This window comes from Rhamphochromis sp. 'chilingali' (assembly GCF_963969265.1).
Source record: "Rhamphochromis sp. 'chilingali' genome assembly, chromosome: 3".
NCBI lineage: Eukaryota > Metazoa > Chordata > Actinopteri > Cichliformes > Cichlidae > Rhamphochromis > Rhamphochromis sp. 'chilingali'.
Window position 1 is genome coordinate 13265914 of NC_137931.1, and position 27536 is coordinate 13293449.

Sequence of the window (27536 nt, forward strand, 5' to 3'; positions counted from 1 at the left end):
AAATCTACCGGATGTAGCTATCAACTGAAATAGCAGCAGCAAGTTTATATTTTAAAATAAAGTTAAAATTAAGCAATGTTTTTATTTAAACAAATGTACAAACGTCAAGGATAAAGTGTAAATGTCACATACCGTGTAAAAGATGGACGCAGCTACTGTGACGTCACCCATTGTTTCCAAATTCCTGTTTGAAGCTTTGAGATGAGCATTTCTGTGGTCGCCATTGTGGCTGCAAAAAACTGGGTGTGACGAGAAGGAGTGAGTTTGACTGTGGATCCACATGCTTGTTGGTTAATGACAACTCATTAGCCAATAAACGTGCAGTTTCATACCGATATGGCCCAAAACGAGTGACTGAGCCAATGAACAGAAGAGTTGTTTCCAGAAGTGAAGACAGAAATCTGTTTTCCCGTAAACCTCTATAGGCCCAAAAGCATTTTTGCAACCACAGCTATCATCATCGGGTGACTTTCAGTTTTAAAGCAATTCAACTTTCTGACCAACTAATTTTAATCACTATAGAAAACTATTCCTTCAGTATAACACTGTTCAGCAACACAGAAAGCCAACTTCTTTGACAGAAAATGCCCAATTTATTTTTCACAAGTTCACTCTAGAATTTGCTGAACAACAGGATTGAAACGCAGCTAGAGAGCAGAAAAAAAGAGTGATAAAATCATGGTCACACAAGGAGAGAAACAGAGAAAGAAGAGAGGGAGCGGGTCATTAATGTCAGCTATGTAGCTTGCTCATCCTGCCAGCATCTAGCACGAAAAGGTCAGGTGGTGGAAATGAGACCGCCACTGTTCGACCACGCTTCATTTAGACAATGACCTATAACACTCTGATAATACTTGCCTTAAATCACTTCGCGTGGCCAGTTGTCTGCCTTGTCGGTGTGTGTGTGTGTTAGTGAGATTGCGCGTGCGTGCGTGTCCATCTGGCTTGCTAATGGGGGAAAAATACTGACACAGGCTGTCTGCGACAAGAGAGTTTCCATTGAACAAGTGCTGCCCTGCACCTGCACTGGATCTCTAGTGGGTATGGGAGAAAGACATCTCTCCAGTGTTTTGGTTGGGAAACGAAAGAGAACTCCAAGTGTGAAGACTGCTGTTGCCAAGCCACTGTCAATCCCCGTTTTTGAGAATTAAATGTATTTATCTCTCAAAATCTCTCAAAAGACGTGTATATTTAATAAAAAAGTGAATCAATCGTAGATGAAACAGACTTTTCTAGCATTTTAATGCAGTTGTTTAAAACAAACAAACAAACAAACAGATTTTCTACCGACTGAGTGCTGCTGGTGGCGTAATATGATTCAGATCAGTGTTTAGTTCCCTTTGCTAGCTTGTTTCTTTCTTTCTGGCTATGGTGGAAAACTCCTACTCTTCTTAGCACATTTTCACTACCAGCTGCTGATCAATAGAAAATGTGGAGCAGGGAAATTATTTTACTGCTATTGCTAAATAATTGTCATCATTACCATTGCATTAATAATATAATCTGGAGTTTATATTGCATTCAGGGGTTAAACAGTGTGTCTTTCAGAAAGGCTAAAAGTAACAGGACAGGAAATAGGCTTGGAGAGTTTTGCAGAAGTGGAAGTTATTTTGAGCCGCAGGCTAAGACGAGGCTTTAACAATGTAACAGATAGCTTTAAGAAGGCCTTAAGCAGTTATGACTATTTTATACACAATGCATATCTGTGCTTATTAAAGAGTTGGAGCTCGGTCAATTAATTGGGGGTCGGAAGCTTTGTTCGGCGCGATGTTCGGACAATCTATTGTGCAAGTGACTTGGAGCCATAGAAGGAATTGCAATACATGCTTACAAAACACTTATATATCAGATCATTTTATATTAAGGTTTTAGTAGAGGTTCTTGGTTAAAACATTTATTTAGTAGAAGACATACACATAGTCTCAGTGAGCCTCTGTCCTGGTGAAAGGTCAGAAGTGCAACAGGTGAATTGAGAAAGAGCATTTGAGGACGAGACACAGACAGTAGGTGAAGAGGTGACACAAAGAGCATGTGAGGTCAACACATACACACACACATGAGTTAGATTTATTTAGAGGAGAGATTAGTCATGTCTCGGCAAGAAAGAGGAACAATTCACTTTAAGACAAGAACGGAAAGTACCAGCCAGGAAAATAGAAGATGATCTTCTGGGGTAAAAGTCAGAAGATCATCTTGTATAAATCTATGTATAAAATGTATCTGTGACGCATGAAGGGGCGTCAGTAAATCAAACCCTGATGCTATAAAATATCTGTTCATGCTTTGATTAAGTCGAGGACTACTGGCTGTCTGCGTACAGAGTGTCTTCCCACACGTGTGTTCATTAAAAATCATTGTTTGACCAAGACCTTCTGGACCAAGAGTGGTTTGTACTCTCCCTCCTCAATTGTGAACCTTAACAAAAACCATGACATCATTAGTGTGAGTGTACAATGCTGATAATATGCAAACTCACTCATAGCAGAGTGATTATTGGTCACAGAGTACATTATGCCTGTGAGGTCAAACAATATATCATATTTTTCACTCTACCTAGCACACCTTCATATGGGACTGCACAGGTAAGGTATTTAAGCAGAGACACTCTGGAATAGCTGATCGGTCAAAACCAATGAACAGCTGATCAGGCTAAAATATTTGCATCTGATCACAGATGTTCACCTACTCAGAAATATAATTATACGTCTTTATGATGCAGAACACAACAACTGATTGGTCCATTTGGCAGCAATATGCTGTTTGAACATCATATTTATTCCAGCAAAGGTTCTGCGGGGCTTTAATTCCCTCTCTGATACTAATGCTAATGGCAGCACAGCAGCCACCAATCTGCTAGTGTAGCATTTGCTACACTATGGCTACACTACTGGGTTTATATTAGACAGATGCTTAAGTTTCTATTCTATCTCTATATCCTTAATCACGTCATAAACCGTTCTTTTAACATGCTCTTTGTATTCAAAGTATTTCAATCGCTTCTACTTTGCAGTATTTCTTTAAGCAGTTTTTATTTTCCACAGAAACTGTTTCTATTTACTGACTGTTTTACGGTCCATCGCTGCTTTGAATAATATCAGCGATGTAATTTGATGCCAAATCCCTTTGTATCGATGTGAGATCATCCAAGTAAGACATTTTCTCTCCTTGACCTATCCTGTACAAAGTCCATATCTTTCACTTTTATGTTTGCCGTCCTCATAGGTGCAATTTTCCCAGGTCTGCCACAGTATGTTCTGCTCTCAGACCAGCCTCAGCTGGAATGGGCCACTCTGAAAATACCAAGATAACCAGACGAAGGCATTTCACAGAGCTACAAACCTGGAACCAAAACATTTTTAGGACACTAGCTTTTCGCTAAATCCCATCCATCCTTTTGTCCTGCTGCATCTGTAATGAAACCTTGCAGCTCTGCAGTGTGCAGCCCATATTTGTTGTAAGCAGTTTTTTTCCCCCCCTTCCCCTGTTTGCAGTGGTAGAACGCGCCAGCTGCATTAAGTGGGCCATTTATACGATGGGGGCAATTCATCTTACAAAGCCGTCTTATTAGACTGTCACTTACACAGTATGAACAGTGCCTTCAAAACACCCCAAGGGATTTATCTGTTATTTTACTGAGAGAGAAAGAAAACAACGCCTAATTGGACTGAGTCATCTTATCTTCTGCAGAATTGAAACAAAAGATTAAAAAAAAAAAAGGAAAAAAAAGAAATCTTAACTGTGCTTCTCAAGCATGAAGACGTTTGGTGCCGCTGCTACATTTGCACTAATATCCAAAAGAGACAGGTATCCATGTTTAAATGTTTGGGCCATGCAGATCGACTGAGCGACAGACAGTAAGGAGAGAGTGGGAGACGGGGAGGTGGAGGAGTGATTGCCTGTCTGTGCTGTGAGGAAAGTAATCTCAGAGCAATCAAGAGGTAGGAGCGGCCGACAGCTCTGCGGTTTGCCTTCTAAAACCACAGGCAGGTTGAGGAAAATCATTAGGCGCCGCTCCTGACCCCATAGGTCACTTTTATTGGACAAACACAGTGCTTTGTAATACCCACGCTGCTGGAGACAGACTGGCAACAGCATGTAACTAAGAATCTGACTAAACAACAACAGGACAGATAAATGCCTTGAATAGTTTTTCTTTTCTAAAACAAATTACGTCATGCATACTAGCCAGTACACTCGTGCAGTTTTTGAAGGCAGTCTGATTTGTAGATTTAAGCTGTCAATATCGTCTGTCTCAGCGCAGGCTGCCTCCCTCGTGTTGAAACAAGAGCCGTGTGAGAGCGGTACTATCTGCCATAGGACTACTGGAACTACCTATAACAAATCAAGTGAAGACATTAACGTAGTAACATGCGCCAGGTCACTGGGTCTAAACTCTAGGGTCAGAGTTAGGTGTAGGGCTTGGTTACCATCCGATCCCTCTTGTAGAATTGTTGCCTGTTTAAAACACCCAAATGTATTGTTTTAATAGAAAAGTTTCAAAATGTGAGACTTTATCTTCAAGACCCTGAAAATTTGTCTATGTAGTACGTGGCTAGAACAAAATCACAGGTTACAAGTGAGATGGTGGATTCAGAGGTCTATTTCATCATAGGTGGTAACCCTAACCCTGCAGGAACCGAACTTTACTTCTGAAGAAAGCCCAAACACGTGTGAGTCAGAATGACTCTTTTCTTTATTCTATGATTAAAGTGACTTAGGAGCACAACTAAAAACTACTAAAGTGGCACAGATTTACTATAGTGTTGGGGTTGTCGGTGATGCCAGCTTTAAGGTCAGAGGGTGTGGAGCCTTAAAATCAACTAAAGAGGGTGTTTGTAAGTCATTTGGTTTTAATTGGCTAACACCAACTAGTAAGACTTGATGCATGCTCAATCATCCAGGTAAGGAAATCCTGAAGAAGCTGATTTTGTTCGTCTGGATGTAGAGTTTTCAGTGGGAGAAACATTTCGTCAATTATAATCAGTACATTTGCATAATGACAACTGATCAACACTGACCAATGAAGAAACTGACCTCACAGCCCATTGTTCCTTCAGTGGGCTGGTTTCAGTCATTGTGCAAATGTACGGTTTATAAGATTGGGGAAACCTGCAGTCAGCTGAGACTGAAGAAGTCACTTGACGAAACGTTTCTCCCACTGAAAACTCTACATCCACGTGAACAGAATCAACCTTTTCGGGACTAACTAGTACAGTACTGATCAGTCCCATTTTAACACTTCTATGATCAAGATTGGGCTTTTTTTCGTCTTTTTTTTCTTAAAACCATGAAAAAACATGGTTAAAATGGCAGACTGCGGTAACTACGGTAACTGCGGTAACTGCCTGGCAAGCTAACAGGTTTATAGATGACCCTCAACTCTCAGCCTGGCCTAATGCAGTCTGAAAGGAGATAGAGTCCTGCTGTGTAAGCTATTACATTATAAAGACTAATGTTTGTACCTTTTTCAATAAATGAATTTATGAACTGCTCATACTTATATATCTATACATACATACCGTGGGTGGGCAATTAATAAGCTGAACTTAGTTCTGTTCAATATTATTTTTATCTCTTTATAAACTGCTACTGTTAAGAGTAGATGTTGTAATTAGGCAATGAAAATGTGAAGTAGGTAAAAAAAAGCAGTTTATCTTTTAAAACACATTCCCAAAAACAGAGTGAACAAAATCTCTTTTTGCTAAATTTCAAACTACTATTGCCAGTTTTCTTGTAGTTTAATTACTTTATCTGCAGTTTTTCCTTTTTTTTTTCTTACTCAGTGGCAGAAATCCAGATTTTTTTGTCATGAGTGATTTAAGAGCTCGGGAATGTCCTTACAAAACTGCTCTCAGGTCCCATACTCTTTTAACGCTTTGCCCAAGAGGAGCCATGTGACAGCTGTGTGCTAGTCCGCGTTACCATGTTCAGTCTGAAGCGCCTCCAAAAGTGAAACAAACTATCTGTGATTCAGTCCTTTCAACCTGATGAAGTTAACAACATGGTAAATTTTTAGGACTGACTTACACAACACCTCCTGACTTTCGATACAATCCAAAAATACCAATTTCAGTCACTTCAATTCAGTTCAGTCACTTGAAGGTATTATTTCCAGAAGTATTCTGGAAAAATACCAAACAATCAAACACCCCACAGAGCCCCACAGGAGAGGGGCCTGATGGCTGAAGGCTCTGCCTCCCATTCTACTTTTAGAAACTCTAACAACTACAAGTAACCCTGCAGTCTGACAGCAAAGTGCTTTATTAGGACAACATATATAGCAGTACTATCAGATCTTTAAGATAAGTTTGGGCCTGCCCCTTTATGTGAGGAGAAGGATTATAAATTTGATTGTGGCTCTAACAGGGAGCCAATGAAGAGAGGCCAATATGGGACAAATATCATCTCTTTCTTGGCGCTGTTAGTACCCTCTATTTTGGATTAAATGGAGGTTTTTAGGGAATCTTTAGAACAACCTGATAATAATAAGAGTAGTTTCCAATGGCTTTGTGCAGATAAAAGAAAGTAGCTCTTCATATTTGGACATCTTGGTTAAAAATGACTCCAAGATTTCTTACAGTGTTGGTGGAGGCCAAGGTATGCCATTCAGAGGCAAGTGTCTGGTTCGACGCAGTTTCTCTGATTTTTAAGGCACCAAGTACAGCTGTAGTTTTAAAAACTATGTCATCTGGGTTCAATGATAGATATAACTAGGTATCATTTAAATACCAATAAAAATAAATCTGAAAATTGAAAAGTAGATCATAAAACCTGACAGTTTGTCCCGGGATTTCAAGCATAAAGTTACTCAGCAGTCAGCTCTCCACAAACTAAGCACGCAGCACTACCTTTGACATCAGTAAATAAATACGTATTAGTCCAGTTTAAACAAAACAAAACAACAACTCTACATTGAAAACAAAAGAAAACAAAATTGTACTGTGACTTCACAAAAAAACAAAACAGTGATCTATTCTCTGATGACGAGTTTTGGTGGCTGAAATGGGAAACTGCATAACGTATACTTATTTATGCTCGAATCCTAATTTCCCATTGACATCACGCAGGACAACCAAAGTGCCAGATGTGGCCCAGGGGCCGTACGATTCACAGGTCTGATACAGACCCACAAATAAGCAGCGACTGAAGGTGGCAGCCTTTGCGCATCCCAAGGGAAGAAACACAAACAAACACGGTGATGTCCATGACTTCTAGACTTCTGGCAGCAAATCACTTTTTATCAGTCTTAAAACAGACCTTATTTTTTTCAGCATGTTGGCTGAACCTCTAAAAATGGGAGACAATATATAAAAGTGGCTGCAATTCCTAAACAGTTAATGCAATAACTTCGTCAAACCCCTTAAATTAAAGCTGAAAGTCTACAGATCGATCAAATGTTAATGCAGAAGTGAAACCCACAAGCACTGTGGCAGGGATTTAGCTATTAGCCAATCAGAAGAAAGTGTGCTTTCAGAAAGGGGGTGGCTTAAAGAGGGAGGAACTAAAATGGCTTATAAATTGCATGAGCCAGGTGTCCATCCAATTTATAAGCAACATTTTTTGAACTATGAATCATGCAAACCTACTCGAGAGGACTCCCTGGATAAAATATTAAAGCTGGAGTTGAATAAGAAAGGTTCAGATAAGAAAATTAAAAGTGAGAAACCCCTTTTATTCATTTATCTGTGGAATCCAAACAACTATTATTTCAAAAATTACAATCAAGTGGCAAATTTAATACTGTAAAACACTGTGTTGGAATCTAAAAAGCTCACGTGGCTTTCCACTGAGCGTTGGGCAGCTTATAGGCTTGTGTTTCTCTTGTTTCCGTGTCTGTTATAAGACAAGGTGTTCTCATCACTTAAGACAGCCCTGTATCACTCTGCCTGTATGTTTAGGCTATTGCTTAAAGCTCTACAACTCCTGCACAGTACTGCAGGTAGACATGAGCTGTCTCCAGGGGAAAAAGTGCATGACTAAGGGGACGTAGGGGGCCAAGTTGGTATCCAGCGGTGTCTCTTTAGTGCTGCCATTTCTGATCGACTGTGAAGCTTTTATCGCTCCCCTTGAGTCAGTCTAAATAGAGGTGTTTTTATTTTTAAAAAAGGCTTTTTGCTCACCTTTAGTATAAAGTACAGAAGGCACTGCAGGGAAAAGAAAAGCTGCAGTGGAATTCAGTCCTAGACTGATGGGGTGGCACACGTATCTGCAAAGATGGGAAATTAACCACTCGACAATCTGGTCACTAATAGATGTCAAATTGTAAGTGTGTGCGTGTGTCTCAAGAACAGGAATCAGCCAGGTTGTTGCATGCTGATCTCTGGATGTTAAAGGCTAATGGGGATTGATGGCTTGCCTGTTAAAACCTGAACGCTTTACTCCTTCCCGTGTTGAGTGTTCTAGAATAATGTTTTTGAAAAAAGCCCCGAGCTCAGTGTCACCCCTTTAATATGAACATCTACATGTTTTCAGAGGCAACACCCAGGTCACGGGCTTTTCTTAGACTCTGCTAGTCTGGCATTTTTTTAAAGCTCTTCATATTGCACACAGTGTAATTAGTTCTTTGTAATTAGTGCAATTTATTGCTTTGCGTATCCCTTTGAGACACGAGTATTTGAACACAGAGGTCTTAATTTGCAATATTACACACTGTGTAATTGGGAATTTGTTTCCTCACATCCCTCTGAGATTCACAGACATGTGCACATATAACCAGAGCGGACGGGGGAACGGCAGGTTGTGTTTCAGGGACGAGCTGGAGCATCTAGGGAGCTTGTGCCTTTCATGAAATTAGACCTCGGTCAACTTTATTAAAAGAAAAAAAACAACAACACAAAAAAACAAAACAGCCAATCAGGAGCTCGTCAGTTGGTGCTGTACGCTGGTCCTCAAAGCCAGTGGAGATCAGCCAAGTTTTACTTACTGTAATATCTCCTGTAGCTTCATGGCGCAAAGTGCAGAAATAGTAATAAGAAGTAAGAATAATAATGCCTAGCCCCATATGGAATGAGCTATGGTGCCTTATTGGAGGTGATGATATTAAACAGCATTATATGGGCAGGTGACAAGAAGGCACTAGCCAATTTCCCTAGATATGAAAAGAAGAAGATTGCATGTGGGATTACCCTGTGTGCGGTCAGGGGGGAGGCAGCCACCACCGCTAGCGTCGACGTCGCCTCTCTCTCCCACTGATTGTTTGCCTTTGAGCCACCGCTTGTCCTCTTCCTCTGCTTCTCCCACTCTCTGTTTGTCTTTGGGAGGCTCAGCCTCCTTCTCCTCCATCTCCCCCTCTTTGCTCTGTTTGCCTTTGCGTGATTTCTGAGGCCGGGCTTTTCCCCAGCTGAGCTCTGGCTCACTGTCGGAGCTGGAGAGAACGACACAAGCCTGGTCCCTCTGGGTTGCAGGGGGTAGCTGAGGCCTGGGTGGCTCTGAGCCAGCAGGGAGAGACAGAAAGAGAGAGAGATGAAGATTACTCTATTGGCTGAGCTGCACAGTGTAATCAGACTTTGAAGAGTTTCATTCCCGAGCAAGATATCCATCATCTGAAGAGTGTGACAGTGTGACAAAATGACTGCTGACATGAAAGTAAAACTCAATATGGCTCATTAGTGATGTTATTTGCCATCATAAGTTCTTCACTGACAAGTTTAGCGGGTGTGATGGTGTAAATGAGTCGACATAAGCAGGGGCGCAGAAGAATGTGTATATTTTCAAGCCTTTATTGTGGACCTATTATGCTCATTTCAAGCTCCTTATTTTTATTCTTGGACTTTCTTATCTTTGCATGATTCACATTTCAAAGTGATCCTTATTTATTGTTTACCGGGCCTCAGTGCAGCACCTCATTATATCCACTGTCTGAAACAAGCCATTTAAGCTTCTTCCTCAATACTTTTTTTTTGCACAGAAACCCAATGGTCTGACTGATAACAGCTGACAAAAGCTGAAAAATATGAACAGTAAGTGTCATGATGTTAAGCAGACAGGTGTAATTTATTCACTTTCTTTTCCTTGGTTTCCCCCTAATAATAAACAGACAGTAATAATATAGCAGAAAAGGAATACAATTAAAAGCAATTATTTATTTGGCAGCAAATCACAACAACAGTTGCCTCAAGGTGGTTTCTATTGTATGGTAAAGACAATAACACCAGAGAAAACCCCAACAATCAGACAGTCTCCTATCAGGAAGTATTCGGAGACAGTGGGAAGGAAGAACTCCCTTTCAACAGGAAGATTCAGGCTCAGAGAGAGACAGCCATCTGCAAATCTGATGATACAGACATGAAAATACACAGAAGAAAAAACTGAATATTTGGACCTCCCTGACTTTTATTCTTTTGCCCTCATGAGATTAAAGTGAAATCCAAAGTAATCCTTTTTTATCTTAGAATGGGAATGGTGCAGCGTCTTAGTTCATCCTCTGTAGGGAGGAAGAACAGCAGCTGGGCGGGGCTTGTGTGCTCACAGCTGGACCTGTGTACTCGAAATGACCACAAAAGGCATGTCTGCTATTAGTGACATAATACTACTAATTAATAATAATACATGTGTATCATTATCACTGCACTTGTACATACATATACATTTTCTTTCCTCTCTTGCGTAGCTGTAACAAGTGAATTAAATAAAGTCGATGTCTATAAATCCAAGAGTAGGGAGAGAAAAAAAAAACCACAATAAGCCCCCTTTAAGTAGTAGATATTTAATCAAGGGGATGAATTTTAAGTGCACATAAGCAAATATATTCAAGTGTATGTCTTATTTGTATCTTCCTATTCTGAGTAGTTGCTTGATATACAATGACCATTTACAGGAAGTAAGCACTATCTGGGATACTTGAAGTCTTTGTTGCTCTGCAGCCCATCAGCTGTGATGCAGGAACTTACAGATGAACACCTGCCAGCCTCCTTTCACCAGCTACTGGATCCAAACAGCCAATATCGTTTTGCTGAGAGAGCAAATTACGTTCGTGTCACATTGTTTTGTTAATTGCTTGCCTGCATCATGTGCAATCAAACCTAAACAAAATAATTGTCAGCGATTACTGCATCTGTGGCGCGCACCAGCCGGGGTGCAGTGAGCAGTGTTCAAACAGCTGATAATGGCTGAATGCCAACGGCAGATCTCGCTTTAAAGAGTCAGCTTGAAGTCCGCCTATCAAACTTGTTTTGCAGCTCCGCTCTTAAACCATTCAAGCGATTTCCATTCATGCAGAATGTTGTAATTCTGTGAAGGTCAAGCAGAAATCTGAGCCACAAAAATGTTAATGAATGCAGGGATTATGTCATCGTCATTCGCAGACTTCACGTTATTTTAAATGGTACTTTCTGTGCTGCTGTTTATTAGGAAAGTAGAATTAACAGATGGATTAGCTGCTTAAAGAAAAGACCGTTATTATTTTTAGTCAAATGTAAATGTCACGGTCAGAACAGAACTTCTTAAAAAAAAAGTGTCATGCAATTTCTTACTTTTCTTAGTTAAACTTTAATCACATCTCTTCACAATATTTGTCAAACTTGAGGTGCGAAATGTAAGAAGACACTAAGTTGTGAGTCTTGAGGATGCAGAGGGCTAATTAGTGATCTTGCGTCTCTCTGGCTTGTTTCTTCAAAAGGCCATCCTCTAGTCGGTTTCCTCAAATGCCATCTGAGTCTCTGGGCTCCTGGCCCCAGCGCTGCCCCTCTTCACTAACAAGCCGAGTAAGACCGCAGAGAGACGGCTCAATTTCTGTTAAGCTGTCCCTGCCGAAGAAGATGTTAACGGGAAAATCCTGCAGGGCTGTGCCTCCACTTTACCAGTCAATCCCCCTTATTCTCCCCGCCCATCAGGAGCCCATTATGTCTGTAGTGGTTTGATAAGGTTCCAACATCGAGTCTCAAATCTAAAATGCCATGCAAAAGGATTCCAAAAGCATGTGTTCTGGCATGTGAGCTAACAGATGTAGTTAAATAAAAACAGGAAATGCTTTGAATTCCTTCAGTTGGCAGGGCTCGGAAAAAACTGCAGCCAGTCACAGAAGACCCATCAAACAAAAAGAAAGTAGCTGGTTCACATGCTGTACAATATCAGGCAGTTAAAGACTTAGCTGGACTTTGTTGTTAAATTCTGTAATTTGATATAAAAATAAATAAATAAATAAAAAATCAGCACATGGTTTGAGTGCTAGCTGAGAGGTACAGAGAGCCAGGAGATAACCAAATTGCCCTCTCCCTGTGTACATCTCTCACAGTAGGTGCTGAGAGACAAATTGCTGGTCTACCAGTGAAAGAGCTGAAGGACTGAACCATGCCCACGCTCTAGGTCTAAAAAAAAAAAAAAGCTGCAAGCACAGGAAGTCTACTAATTCACCTTGAAAATAGTTCAACAGAAGCTGCCTGGTTGTTTCCTGGTGCCAAAACAGCTATAGGAGACGATACAGACGAACCCACCAGAGACATAAACCCTGTCACAAGAAGGAGGTAATAATCCCTGACAGTTTGATTAAAACCAGGACTGGATTACTGACGATACAGCACTACAGCGATTCAATTTGTATGCAATTAATATGACATGTTATTGTTTAGCACCTGGAATTAGGTAAATTCCCGTCTCTGTCAGACAGAACAGAACATTTAATGGATTAAAAAAGCCAAATGCCAACTTCAACATCACCAAAACATACATAAACATAAAAAACACAAACGTTAGGGGCTAATCTAACTGCTTTTAAATCAAATAAATTCAAATAAATGTAATTTTATTCATACAGCACCAAATTACAACAACAGTCACCTTAAAGCAATTAATATTTTAAGGTAAAGACCCTACAATACTACAGAGAAAAACCCAGCAATCACACAACCCCCTATTAGCAAGCACTTGGCAACAGTGGGAAGGAAAAACTCCCTTTTAACAGGAAGAATGGGCGCTGCCATCAGCGGTGATTGGCTGGAGGAGAGGAAGACAAAGCAAAACTGACTAAGCTTTTATCATAAGCTACCTGGCACCACAGGCTTAAATGCTTGGTGTATATAGGACTATTATATGTGTTGGAAAGAGTGATGTATCCGTCTTCCTCACCAGGGTCTTGTCAATTTGTAAGACTAGGTTTTGTTTTAGCTGCAAGCTAAACAGGCAAATATATAATTTTCTCACATATTTAGCCTGTCAACAATTGAGCTGGGGGTGTTAATTACCGAACACTTGCTAGCTAGAGCTCAAAAGGGGCTAAATGAAAAAGTACTCTTTTAGCAAAAAACGCAGGCTTTAAACTAGAGCAACTAAAAATGGGCTCCATGTATGAATATGTAGAATACTGAAAGTAGAAGCTTTCTGCTATTTCTTTGTATTCTATTGTAGTCAAAGTACTACTAACCAATCAAATTTGAGCACCTGAGTTTCGCACAAGACTCCATGCGGACAGGAAAAGATGGACTCCAAAATTTGATGAAACAATGGGTTAACATTAGACAAAATTTTAGCTTTTAATTACCTTGTCTTTTTAAAATTTAGCTGGATTTGTAAGAAGTTGGAGGGAACTGGAAGTCTGGATATCCACTCCTTACAGGGAGACCTCCACAGGGGCCACTGAGCCTGGTTCTGCCAGAGGTTTCTTCTTGTTAAAAGACAGTTTTTCCTTCCCACTGTTGCCAAGTGCTTGCTCAGAGTGTGTTGTTTGATTGTTGGGGGTTCTCTGTATTACTTAAGGGGTCTTTTCCTCACAATATAACAGGCCTGTGGTTGTGATTTGGTGGTATATAAATAAGACTGAATTGAATTGATTTGTTTTAAGTTACAGGCACAGCACATCTAAGAAGTAAATGGTAAATATGGTAAATGGCCTGTATTTATATAGCGCTTTACTAGTCCCTAAGGACCCCAAAGCGCTTTACATATCCAGTCATCCACCCATTCACACACACATTCGCACACTGGTGATGGCAAGCTACATTGTAGCCACAGCCACCCTGGGGCGCACTGACAGAGGCGAGGCTGCCGGACACTGGCGCCACCGGGCCCTCTGACCACCACCAGTAGGCAACAGGTGAAGTGTCTTGCCCAAGGACACAACGTCATTCATAAAGTAGGCTTCTAGGAAGGGAGGGCTTAAAGAGAGAGCAGCTGAAACGACTTTTAAAACAGAAGAACAAAGAAGTTTCACTGAGTTGATATAAAGTTGATATAAAAAGGGATTCTTTTAAACTGTCAATTATGCAAAACGAGTCTAGATGAGCCCGGGAATGAGAATCTAGAGCTGAAAATCTACCATTAAATGTACCCTTTAAAATCTATAGTGACACTGATTATTTTGGCTGTGAAACTTAAAAGTGACAAACTTTCCCATTTTCGGCAGTAAATCTGCCACTGCAGCGTGATGTGCTAGAATATAAGAATTGACAGATGTAACCACGACAGCTAAAGAAACACAGGGCTCTGCAAAGGGTGGTAGCCAGGTTTTAAGCTCCCGTTTCTCCTGCTTCCCACATCTAGCATCAATACTTTCCACTGAACAAAAGAAAAAACCCTTGAAATCTTATTCCTTCTTACTTCATGCATCTCCTTCTGTTACTTTCCGGTACATTTTATTCTGGTCCAAACGCCTCACGGTAAAACAGACCAATATCCCTTCTGTTTGCTCGCTGCTCTTCCTCTACAGCTGCTGGCTTGTTGTATTTTTGCCATTCTGTGAAAATACAGAGCGGAAGCCAAATGCCTCGGATACATCTTTGCCTTTACTTTAAATACAAAGCCCTGACGTCCTTGTATCATGTGTCAGTATTCTGTGATTCATAGCGTCCTGGCTTTCTTTATAGTCATTGTGAAAAATTGTTGCTCTTGAAGAGATAGCATTTCTCATGTCACACTACAGGCTTCGGCCTGATTATTTTCTTACATTTCCACGAGCTGTGGATTGCAGTGCCAAGTTGAGAGATATCTTCATAAATACAGTTGTTATTTTTCCGCGCAGTCTGTCATTTACAAATTTAGCAGGTTGTTAAATTCCCTGTCTAGCAAGCTGACACGGCCTGCTGCTGTGAATGCAGGGTGGCGCTTGTGACAAAGAAGAGAGTGTGATTGCTGAATAGTTATCAAGCATCTGCTGCAGCTGAGCATGAAATGGGGGCTGAATTTTGTTAAAAAAGAAAAATGTGTGGGTGGGTGTTTTTATGCTGCTCAAAAGCTGAGGTACTGCTTGTTTGTTCTGTGTCTGTTTTAAGTGCACCGGCTTCACTTCCAATGGACCGAGCCGCAAACAGACCTTCAGCCAATATTTACTGTGTGCTTGCACTCACTATAGCGCTTATATTATAATACAGAGACTTCAGAGTCATTAATGCAGTGTCAACCTTTTTCTTTAAACACACGCAGGGCTATAGTGTTAGGACTATATCGATGTCAACATTTTACAGAGTCCTAAAGGATGCTAAACTAGTTAGGTAACCTTAGATTTATGTAGAATGTAATCTACGGGAAGCGTGTTTCTAAAGTTTATCAGTCAGCCAAATGTTATCACCCATAATAGACTGTAGGTAAAAGATGGACAACAATGTTGCCATTTGTTTGAAAACTTCGACTTTGGTATTTTGGCTTTCATTCTCTTGGAGCAAGGACAGGGTGTAGCAGGAATATGTTTGAAAACAGGGGACTGTGTAGCCACGCCCCAACTCATACTCACCTTTATTATCTATTTTACCTGCAGTGGGTCCATAATTCACAAAATAAAGCAAAAAATAAAACAAAACCTGTGGAATGATTTGACTGAGGTCATAAAGCAGGTGAGAAGTAGCATCATTTTGCCATAGCCTTCCATACAATCAGATTTCATTTTGTAACCAGAGGAGTCGCCCCCTGCTGGCCATTAGAAAGTATGGTGAGCTCTGGCCTTTTTCAGAGGCTGTGTCTTATCATAAACAATCTATGGTGTCCTCCTGGGACTTTCTTTGTCCGCCATGGTTCCAAAATGTAAAACCTGGAAAAGGCATAGATTGAATAAATGCGACACATCGTATTTAACAAATCCTGTTAACTCTGTAACACCGAGAGTATCTCAATAAACACTGCAGTTTCAAAGATGTTAATTTTTTTGCAGTTATTTTATGGTTTAGGCATTACAAGGTTAACGGTACTTTTAAACTTAGTGAAACATCTAGCTTAGCTGTTCTCAAAGCCAACCGACTCCAGCTCCATATTTAGCTCACGAACACGAGGCTAACATCAATCATCACCTGTCTTTTGGTAAAAGCGCCAACAAGTGTTTTTTTCCCCCCCTTTTCTTCTTCCCCAAATTCTCAAATGTTTTCAGAGTGAAGGTGAATAAAAGCAAACACCCTCACTGGAGCAAAAAGGCTTTTCATGGTAGATGTGCTCTTTATAATTACTGTTCTCCAACTAATAATTTAGATTTCAACATCAAGCCTGAAAGGCTTTATTTGACAGTATTGTACTCTGCTACCTCATCGAGCTGGCAGTCTGGAAGGCCAGAGGTTATGCTCATGTGGAATTACTTTTTTTATGACTCGTCTGGATACATAACTACTCTGACACTGAGATTAAACTGTGTCATTCATCAGTGTGCATTTTGCTCTGTTTTAAACATTTTAATAATTTTCTGAAGTACCATAGTTAAAAACATGAATTGATTAAAATTGACCTGCTGTGCTCATTTTTAACTTCTCAGTTTTATTCTTGGACTACAGTAGCTTTTGATAGATCAAAATAATCTTTTTTCATTGTGCTGGTCTTTGTTGATACTCTGTGTTGGTTCGCCTTAAACCTGCTCCTTTTGACTCGCTGCTCTTGGCTGTGTGCCTGCAACGACCATATTAGGGATGTCCACCCTCTTGGGCATCATATAGATCCAAGAGTAGAAAAAAAGTGTATAACTGGGATTACTTTGCACAGAGTCTGACCTCATTATTTAACAGGATATATGTGGCATCAAATAAGGAGAAGAGTAATACGCCTCCTCTAAGTGCATCAAATAAAGTGTGTGATCAGGCAGTGCAGTCTGTCTTTATAAAGCAATCGGTAAATGCTACCTTAACCTGCCGTAAACTAGGTTTTTTTTGACTAATGACTTATCTTTAGCTCATGCTCATATAAGGCTTTATTCAGCCAGTGGAGTACTAAAAGTATTAAACTCATGTTACCTAAACATTACAGCTGTGAACTACATTCAAGTTTGGGGATTTTATTTTTTTTTAAATCATCTCTCAAACTGATTTGATGCATCTCAGACATCTAAAGAGCATGGACCTGCAGTCTGCCAGGTCATAACGACTTCCCTCCCCTCTTCTTTGCAAGATACAATCATAGGCTGTCAGAGATATCAGCTCGAGCCAGCTCAACTTTTCCCAACTTTGTGTGAGACGTTTGCAGCAATAGTAGGCGCCTGTTCGCTCTCTCTCTCAGCTTGACAGGTGAGAATTATACTGTGTCCTTGTCATCTGCAGAGAGAGAGAGGAGAGGGAGACAGACAATATTCTCTGAGCAGTGCTATTTCAGACTCTGGGAAGTCTGCCTCCATCTTTTGCTATCTCGCATCTCCATCTGGTGAAATCTGTAATGCTGTTCAAAAGTATTATGTCAACAGACTGCCACGATTGATATTGACAGGAAGGAAAATAAAGCAATGAATGGATTTCAGCTTCAGGTGCTTCATTTTAGACAAGAGATGATGGAAGCGCGTGCGTTTCCTTAATAAAATTCAGTTTGATTTGCAATCAGGTTTGTGAATTTAATTAAAAACAAAAATAAACAACAGCAAAATAAAGAGAAAGATGGAGAAGAAGAAGAAGAGGGCCACACAGGCAGACGCAAACAGCAGGTTGGGGGTGGGATGGGTGAGAGGAGGGGGGGGGATCGGATAATTGGATATTATTTGTTCCTTACTCTTACCTGAGCTGACAGCAGAGGTAGAGCGCGGGCACTCACACATCTCGCAGTACGGCAACAGGCTGCTGTTGGAGTAGGTGCAGGCCCCGCAATTCCACACGGATGCAGGATCAGGCTCAGACGGCTGAGACATTAGGGAGACCGCGTTGGCAGGTCTGCCTGCGCTGATCCCCCCTGCAGACGACCTCCGCTTCCCCCCAAATCGAGACGTGGGGCTCCGGTTGGGCTGCGGTGTTCGCAGCCTTTTCAGCTGGGGCGAGAAATCCCGATCGGGCGTTTTGGAGGTTTGGGAGCATGACTCCTCGTTCCCCTCCTTGCTGTTTTCTAAGTATACCCGGATGCCAGCTGGCGTGGCAGCCGTCTCTGAGGAGATGGAGGGACTTTCTTCATCTTCTGTTCTCTTCCTCTTCATCTTGCCAGCTTGCGGGGAGAAGAAGGAACGGATGTCGTGCTGCTTTTCTTTCTCAAACTAAAGCAAAAAATATAAAATAAATAATGAATAAAAATACAAGCTCAAGTCGGTTTTTGTCTCTGTAGCACCCAATTTTCAATCCACCTGTAAAGTGACAAAGCATCCCTGAATCAAATCCTCCTTTTGTTTTCACCATCAAAGGCAGTCATTTGCATACAGCAACACCATGGTAACACACGCAACGATGATCAGAAACCCCATTTAATTCTTTACACATCAGTAATGTAAAAATACAATGCTACAAATACAAAATGTTCTAATGTTGATCACAAATTTTGTGCAGCTCTTTCAGTTTTTCATAATTCATAAATCCATCACACTATAAAGTGTCTTCATTTTTCGTCTCGAGTCATCACAGTCATTAAATAATGATCCTAACAGTACCATGTGTCTCTTCTTAAAAAAAACAAGCGTTACACATTTTACCAATTTGGCTGCGACATTAAAACCACCGACAAGTGAAATTGAAACATTCTAAGATGTGACACAACACCCTGTTTCCACCAACTGGAGCAGATTTTAGTCGCCAACAGTCAGAGAGGAGTGCAGAGCTAACAGCTAAGGACATAATTGCTGGTAATGAGCGGACAACCTTACAAATGAACAACAAAGAGCAGCAAATATCTGCTCATAATGTGATTTTTCCACAGACTGTTCCTCCGAATGTTTCACAATAAAAGAAGAAAAAGAAGAGGAAGGGTTTCTGATGTGAAACTGAGACAGAAAGTATGAGTGGCAGATAACAAAAGAACCTCCTCTCTGGACTTACTGGTTCATGTTTGCAAGATATTCCAGTATGAAATGGCCTTAAATGGTAAACTTGTTCAGCCTCTGACTGAAAAATTAAATGAATTTGAACTTTTTTAGGGATACAACCTTTACACCCCACACACTACTTGACTAGGCGTGAGCGTAGCTGGAGCTGGATTTGTTGCAGCGGGATTCCCCGGTGGCCGTGGCCTATTTCAGAAGGATTACGGACCTTGTCGCACTGCAAACACTTTTCAGGACCTTGACAAAGAGTTCAAGGTGCTGACTTGGCCTAGATCTGAATGTGGTGGGATGTCTCTGTGAGGATGTCCCCATCTCGCAACATGCAGGACTTTAAGGATCTGCTGCTTAATGTCTGGGCTCCAGAGGACAAAGGTCAAAGGTCTCCAGGAGTCTGCACTTTAACAGCTCAGAGTTCGTGTGGCAGTGAAAGCCTACACAATATTCAAAGTGTGGTTTCAATGTTGTGGCTGATCAGTAGTGTGAAACGTTTCCACGTCTGTGTGCATGCTTTTGTTTTCTTTTACATTCGTACAATAATCACAGTAAACATGAAAATCTGCGCCCAGGACGCATTCGTCCAATTCTTCTGACTACACACAAAGTTTAACAGCTTTCTACACTCAGTTTCAAATGACAATGCCGCAACAAGAACTCCTTATGCAGCGATTTAGTTATCGCCACCCGGACCACAGCTCTCGAGCTCCCAAGGTCCTCGTGCAGATTTATTTATGATGGCAACGAGAAAAAGCAACTTTCTTTTCTCATACATCACATTATGCTTTGCTATGGAGCTACAGAGCCAGTGGTGGCATAGAGAAATGAGGAACAAACCAAACAGTAAGTGTGATGACTTTATATGAAATTAGACTCATTTATTATGAAAGCTCCTGTGGCTTTATACTCGATGGCTCGGCATGTCAGAGCTAATTTAAAGAGAGAAAGAAATAGATGTCTGTTGAAGATTTCCTGCTGACTCACATGAGTAAAGAAGACGTCGGTTTTGGCATTTCCTGTGCTTCCCTCCAGCGGCAGCGCCATCTCACTTGGCGTCCACGCGTTGGCAAAGTTGAGGAACTCCCATTTGTCCTTGTCGCCCTCGTCGGCCTTCAGATATTCCTTTCTTCCATTTAGAGTGCTGCCAGTCACCTTTTCCTGAAACACAAGGAACCTTATGTTGTACCTTCACTTCACACTTAGGTCCACAAATTTATGAACAGTGACACATTTTTTTGTTGGTTTTTTTGGTTTTTTACAGTTTTGCTTCTTTACACCACAAGAATACATTTTAAATAAAACAATAAGAAACTCAAGTGAACAGTTTAAGGAAAAAGGGTTTTCTCTTGGTTGGATGTCGTAAAGGAGTTTTCCCTTTAACCATGGAAAAGATCCTGCGATCACTCACCACTGTTGTCCTATGTTGACAAACCTACTTGCGTGAGGTCTTAAATCTATTACGGTTGTGCACAAAGGCAAAACTGTAACAATTGGTCACCGAAAATGTGGTAAGTAAATATTTTTCAGATCAGAAATCATTTAAATTTATTCACAACTTCGTTTGTGATGATCAGTTTGGAAGCCATGATGTGTAATCGTAATTTGGAGACAGAAACATCCTGTCCAGGAAGAGAAACTTCTGGATTACTCTTAAAACTTATTGCGTAGCAATATGCAAATGTTAGTATTGCCTCCATTAAAAACACTGAAGAGCCTAATCAGTACAAGAGCAGTAAGGGTGATTTATCATTCAAATTTAATATGACCAGTGAAATCATAAGCAGCTTTGCATAAATTTCTCCAACTTTGCTGCCATGATGTCACCCACAGTACCTTCCTGTTGAGCATGGACCACATGACGGTGTCGAAGGTGCCCTTGGCAATGAGATAATGCACGTTGACGGAGGACGTCTGCCCAATGCGGTGGGCACGATCTTCAGCCTGCTTGACGTGACCGGGGTTCCAGTAGAGCTCGGCAAACACCACGTGGCTGGCAGCGGTGAAGGTCAAACCCTGGAGAGGACACACACAAACACACACGCTACATATCTGTTTCAGAGTACCCAGTACAACCACCTCAAAAATGGAACAATCCAGTCCGATTGAATGAAATTTAATTTGTTGAAATTCTTTTTAATAGCAGAATATTATCAGCTAATTGATACGTAAGTGCTTCAAGCACCCACTTCTTTTGATTGGAATGCATAACATTTCTGTTGGTCACTCAGAATAATTGAGGTCAATGAGTTTATTATTAAGACTAGAACACGTTTCCACCATTCATTTCTCTATGATATTAGGATTCACAGCAACCAGTACAAACCATAATTACCTCTAATATGCAAAATTGAGTCTATTTAGCTGATTTTCCAATTGACTGCAGGGTGTCTTATTTCCTTTATTATGATCAAGCATAGCCTGCATAGCCTGCTGGATAAGTATGCAAGTACCTGTCCAGCTGCCTGGATGCTGAGGATGGCCACTCGGGTTTCTGGGTCACTCTGGAATCTGTGGACCAACTGGATTCGCTCTGATGACGGTACGCTGCCATCGATTCGGATATAACCAGCCTGTCAGGATGGAGTCGAGACAACGCAGCGTTTGATTTTCAAAGGACAATTTAGATCACTAAAAGTGGCAGTTGAGCAATGTAAAATAATATAATAACACTCGACAGTTTTAAGGCAATAATCTTTCTAACCAGGAGACACAGCTCCAATCTCCAGCTGATGCACACAGTTATTGTCACAAAGCTAAAAAAAAAAGAAAGAAAGAAAAAAGTTATCTGTACAGGACAAAGTGCTGCATAAAGTTTCCATCCAGCAAGTAAACAAAGGGAAAAGGGAGAATATATTTCCTTCAAGAGAGACTAGAGCAACTAACAGAAGAGTTAATACATTTATTAAATGGACATAAGCGTAACTCCAAATGAACAATGATGATGTCTAAATGAGCTCAACTTTAAGGTGTGTGAGTCACACTGTGTTTATATTTGGCATGTTAAAATGTGCGGTTCCTGTACAACAAGAGGTCAGCGCCACTAAATCAGATAAAGATCAACATCTGTCTGAAGTTTGTTAACATTAATGTTAGCCTTCAGAAGATACTGGTCATTAGGGCTGGGTATCGTCACTGATTTCTAGAATCGATTCGATTCCGATTCACAAGGTCCTGAATCGATTCGATCCACGATTTGATTCAATTCGATTTGAATCTGGGAAATTTTGCCTCAGACAGTCAGAAATATTATAATTCAGATCAGTACATTTCCGTATTTTTGTATCTATAAGAAGGAAGCTGACACTCGCAAGACTTTATCAAAGGTGTGAGCATCACAGCAGATGCCTTTGTGTCAAAGTAGCTGAAGATAAAACACAGAAAAACATGAAGGTGATTTTCCTGGCCTGGGATTTTATAAAAATATTCTGCAGTACATCAAAAACGAAATAAAACCATTAATCAACACATGAACATTACCTCTGAAGTTACAGCGGTTTTATTAGAGACACGGCTAAGCGTTTTGCATTTTGTATAACTTTAAAAAGTTTAAATTTGTTCAGAAGCCTGTTGAACGGCAGAAACTAGGTTTTCTTTTCGGAAGTGAGTATAAGGAAAAAAAAACATTGGCCAACAGCGCTGTAAGTAACAGTAGACTTGTGCGTAACAAGCAAGCGAATAATGCAGAAAACAGATTTCGGATATAGACGGGAAACTGTTCTTGAAGTACACTGAGAGAGAGAGAGAATGCGAGAGCTGTGCATGAAGTGTGATTTTATCGTGGTGGAAGCAAAACAGCAAAAGTCAGAGGGAGTCCATGACGATGTTTATGTGAAGCTTAGTTTGGATCTTCTTTTGCTGCTGGTTCGGTCAATATTGTTCGGAGAGAGATAAAACTAACAGCTTTCGAATCAGCGCAAAAAGGGCGTAAACACAAAGCGCGGACCCGCCGAAACATCAGAATCAGCGAGCTGTTGGCTTTCAGCCCCGACCGTGTCCGTGCCGTCGGGTGAGAAAGGCGACATCTCACTGATTCTGATCTGCGGGTAGTGCTTTGTGTTTACGTCTTTGTTCAGAAGCCGTGTTCCTGCTCTCATTTACCGTTTTAAATGTTTGGTGGTTGTCAAAAGTTTGTGACGTTTCACCTGAGATTCTGGAATTTTGGACAAAATACATTTATATAAAAAAATCGATTCAAGATTTTAATGAATCGATATCACGTTATCCAAGCCAGAATCGATTTTAATCGATGAATCGATTATTAAAACCCGCCCCTACTGGTCATATCTGACCAAGGTTAAAGCCAGTCTGTTGACTAGAGCAAGAGCTGGTAAATCTGTGTTAATCTCCAGCAGCAATTTAAGCTGAAAAATAAAGCCAGTTTGAAAGTACTGCAATTCTTCAAAAGTCCAGTTTAAGCAGGCTCAGAAAAAGAGTCAACCCCAAAAAGAGTCACAAGTTAAAATGACCAACTGTACCTGAAAAATGAGCCTTTTCAGAGAACGGTACCAAAACAGGGGTTAGAAAACAAGGCTTAGTTCGTCCACCAGTGGAGACTCGGCACAGGTTTGAGCATAAATGAGTAAATACTATACATAAGAACAGTTAGGAAGACCTCTTTATGTTTTGTGTGTGTGAAAGAAATGAATATCAAAGAGGTATCATAACATCAGTATTTCTTTAAAAATCATTTAGCGATCGGGCTTAATCATGTAAGCCTGCTTTTTGGAAGTCACAATTAGCACCCATTTGAAACTTGTTTCAAAGCTAACGGGATGGTGACAGCCAAAACGCAAAACTAAAGGCTTTAAATCAGCAGAACAAACACCAATGGATGCCAACATGTTGGCAACAATCAGCTTTTGTACATAGTCTATGCTTATTATCCAGCACTCGTACCTCTATTCTTTAGCAAAAGAATCGGGCCAAAAACAGGACGAGATATGTGGTGTGTGGTTGTTGAAGAGAAATAAAGCTTCAAACTGAGAGGAATGGTATTGTCTGTCTGTAAAAAGGTGGTGCAGATTGGTGCTGGAACATTAAAGGAGTGTAGCACTTCATTAACCTGTATTCTAGGTTCCTGCAGACATTTCAATAAGAGAAATGTGAATGGATACACCATCAAAGACATCAGCAGGGGAGCTGCAATGATTTAAATAAAATGAGAACGCCGCTAATAACACAATATTTGATAGCATAATGAAACACCAAACAAAGGGAACGGGCGGCTGCCATGTTTATTAAACCTGAACTCGACCTTCACCGCGCCGCTGATGTGCTGCGGTGACCTCACTCTTTTGATTTGGGGCCATTTGTCCCGCGGAGCTGCGCGGTGGCCGACAGTAGGATAGCGTGTTCGCACTGTGGCGCTCCCGCGTGTGAATGTAGCTGTAACTGCATGAATATGAAGGAGAACCGCGCTGAGGAAGAACACACAGGTCTGTTTGACTTTTCCTGGAAAAATAAAGGTCAAATAAATGTGCTCACGGAGACTTAGCAGGAATAAACAATATCTCAAGGCCGTAAAACTGAGTTGTTTATTAGCTGGTGGGGGAAAAAAAAAACCCATTGATGATAAAAACTTCCAACCAGTTTGACACCAGGTGAAGAATGAGAGCGTGCGGAGCAGAAAAAACAGTGACAACACTGTAATTGGAGCACAGTCGCTTGTCCCTGCCAAGCTTCTCATCACAGTGCGTTGCTTGTCGTTCCTTTTTTAGCTCATTTCTGTTAATTAGTGAGTGCGAATGCACCACGGAGTGAGCGTCTCAAGGAGGAATGTGCTATCACACGTTGCACCGCTACATTACATTCAGCCGACACCTCCCCGACCTCAGTGACACACACACGCACGCGCGAGCACACATCCGCAAACACACATTTGAACTCTTTCACAGGTTGAGATATCGTTTGCTTGTAATGACTTGAGAAGAAGTTGTGGAAGTAAAGTTTACTTACTATGAAAGCAAAAGAAGAGTTTCCCTCAAGAATGTGGATGGCTCGAAGCGTCTCAGTGTATAAACTAATTTGTTAATCATCCAAACGATGCGGCTAAACGTACCTGATAAGATGCAGATTCATATAATTCACGACTAACATCTACTGTAAGTAAAAGCCCAACTGGCACAGCTCAGAGCTTAGTACCCTGTCGAAGGTATAATCACAGCCATGAGAAGGATTTGACTTCTAAACACAGCGGGACTATGGATGAAGGAATAAAACTTAAGCATGGGGCCAATTACCTCTGGTAAGCCAGGAAGTGGAAGTGAAATATGAATACAATCTACACATTTAGTACTTTCACGTTACACTTAACCCTTTAAGACTACATAGATTTAAGACATAGAACCAAGTGTGCCAGAGCTTATATTATATTTTTACATGCTGTAGTGCCATTTTTGGGATCATTTCAAGTTGATATACATCAATACAACCATTATAGCCCAAATTCTAATAATATGAATGCATTAAGTGCATAGTAATTACATAAATTGCAAAAAGGTGCAATAAACTACAAAAAAAATGTAAAATCGTTTTTGTTTTTTTAACATGTATTTCTAGTTAGAGAAATTTAAGAGGCTTATCCCTCAAAACTGTAAATACAAAAAAGTTGCACAAAATAGTTTCCCACCACAGAAAATTTATTTTAAGCGTCTTCATAGTTTTATTTTTGAAATACACCAATTATTATACACTGCAGGAAAAACGAAAATAAATCTTACAACGCAAATTTGCAAAAAAAGCAGCATATGCATCAAAATAAACTATTTCCAGCAGTGCAATATGAGTCCTAAGCATCCAAGAAACGACACAGAAAGTCATAAAGTCAAACATAACTTTTAAAAACACCAGTATAGGCTCATAAGGCCCTGATGGTGAAAAACTACATTTCTGCAAAATGACGTCACTTCTGGTTTTGGGCAGGACATGGCGGACATGCGATAGTTCGCGCTGATGGACGTAGGAAGTGTTACAAACAGCTGATCGGATCGGCAAAGCGTGTTTCTGGAATATTATGTTTTTGTTGCTGCAAGTGCTTTTTATGCAGTTTTTGCAAAGCTATATGTGGAATGAAACTGTGACCTAGGACAAGCTGATGGCATAAGATGTAAGTACAACTCCTCTGGTTTCATATGCAAAAAGAATTATTGCGCTAGCTTACGTGGTTGCAGTGTTACCGGGATTTAAAAATAGTTACGCAAAACGGAGCATGCCCGCTCTGACCGACTTTAAAGGGTTAATAAGCAAGTGAGGTGTCTGCAGCCGGAAAAAAAAGTCAAAATCTTGAATGGAAATGACAGGAATAAGCATTTGTGCCAAAATGAAATATCAAGAATATAAAAACGGTGCTTTCACTTTTGCAGAGTGGCTCATGTGCTAAAATCACAGAAATTCAAGCTTGTTTTAAACTACTCAGAGCAACCAGATTGAAGCTTTTAGGAGCAGAAAGCCTCAGCAAACAGAAACCTTCCTGACTGAGTGGTAGTGGCTGACAGAAAAAGTATTGCAGAAAGGTTGTGACGTTAGGCTGAAAGCTGGATTTTACTGATATACGTTTTCCTGGTTTGGCTGTAATAATGCACAGACAGCAATGCAGAAAGAAGCCTGCTAATAGAACATGAAATGTAATCTATCAGTTACTGTTAAAGACACTTATACACAGAACCTGCTGTTTCGGACCCATGATCCTGATTTCCAGACCCTCTCTTATTCTTGGACTCCACTAGAGCAGCTTTGTATGAATAACAGTTCAAAATAATCCTCATTGTTCTTACAGTGGATCTGTAGCTGCTTTCTTTTTACTGGCTCCTTGTCACAAACAGAATGTTTAAACAGCAGGTGGGTGGGGCTTCTGTCCCTAGAGCCCCTTTCTGACATCATACAGTTCAAAGATGGAAAAAAACTGTTTGAAGCATTTTAGAAAGTCTGAAGACAAACAGCTAACAGGGATTCCTTTGACATATGCTGACCTCATCACTTCAGGTCAGCATATTCGAAAAGGCTTTAAACAGCGAGCGTATTGCAAAAATACAACATTCAATTCAGAATTTTTTGGATGTAAATTTGTCATCTAAGGTGTATATACACCACAAGCACTGCGATTTTGCAAAAAAACATGTCCTAAAAAACCCAGAGCTGCTCACGATACTGGATTTTCTGGGTTCTGGGTTCACCCAGTTTTTCAGGTGAAGTCAGAAGCAAGGTGAATTTCATGGTTTGATCCAGGTCACGACTGATCATGACTGCTTTCGTACATATTTTGGGATGTCGGTGAGACAATTTGAACTCTGATTGGGAACACATCTGAGGAGGCAGAGAAATCATTTTAGAGAGCCAGCTGACCCTGAGTCTTGCTGTGGGTCTGATTTCCATATCATTGTAAATTTAGTGCCGGTGTGCGTTTTGAGCTATGAGCGGACTT

The 27536-nt window shown here is 40.7% G+C and overlaps 1 protein-coding gene across 5 annotated transcripts in view; it reads right to left on the minus strand.

Moving 5' to 3' along the window:
• Positions 1-27536, minus strand: part of zranb3 (zinc finger, RAN-binding domain containing 3) — a 127989-nt gene that overhangs the window by 50869 nt on the left and 49584 nt on the right. For all 5 annotated transcript variants that reach the window (XM_080878117.1, XM_080878118.1, XM_080878120.1 and 2 more), the window contains exons 10-14: positions 21568-21687; positions 20951-21130; positions 20102-20275; positions 17881-18346; positions 9126-9428 (exon numbers count right to left, since the gene is read on the minus strand). In XM_080878117.1, the coding sequence (XP_080734243.1) occupies positions 9126-9428; positions 17881-18346; positions 20102-20275; positions 20951-21130; positions 21568-21687 (1243 nt within the window). The remainder of the gene's footprint in view (positions 1-9125; positions 9429-17880; positions 18347-20101; positions 20276-20950; positions 21131-21567; positions 21688-27536) is intronic.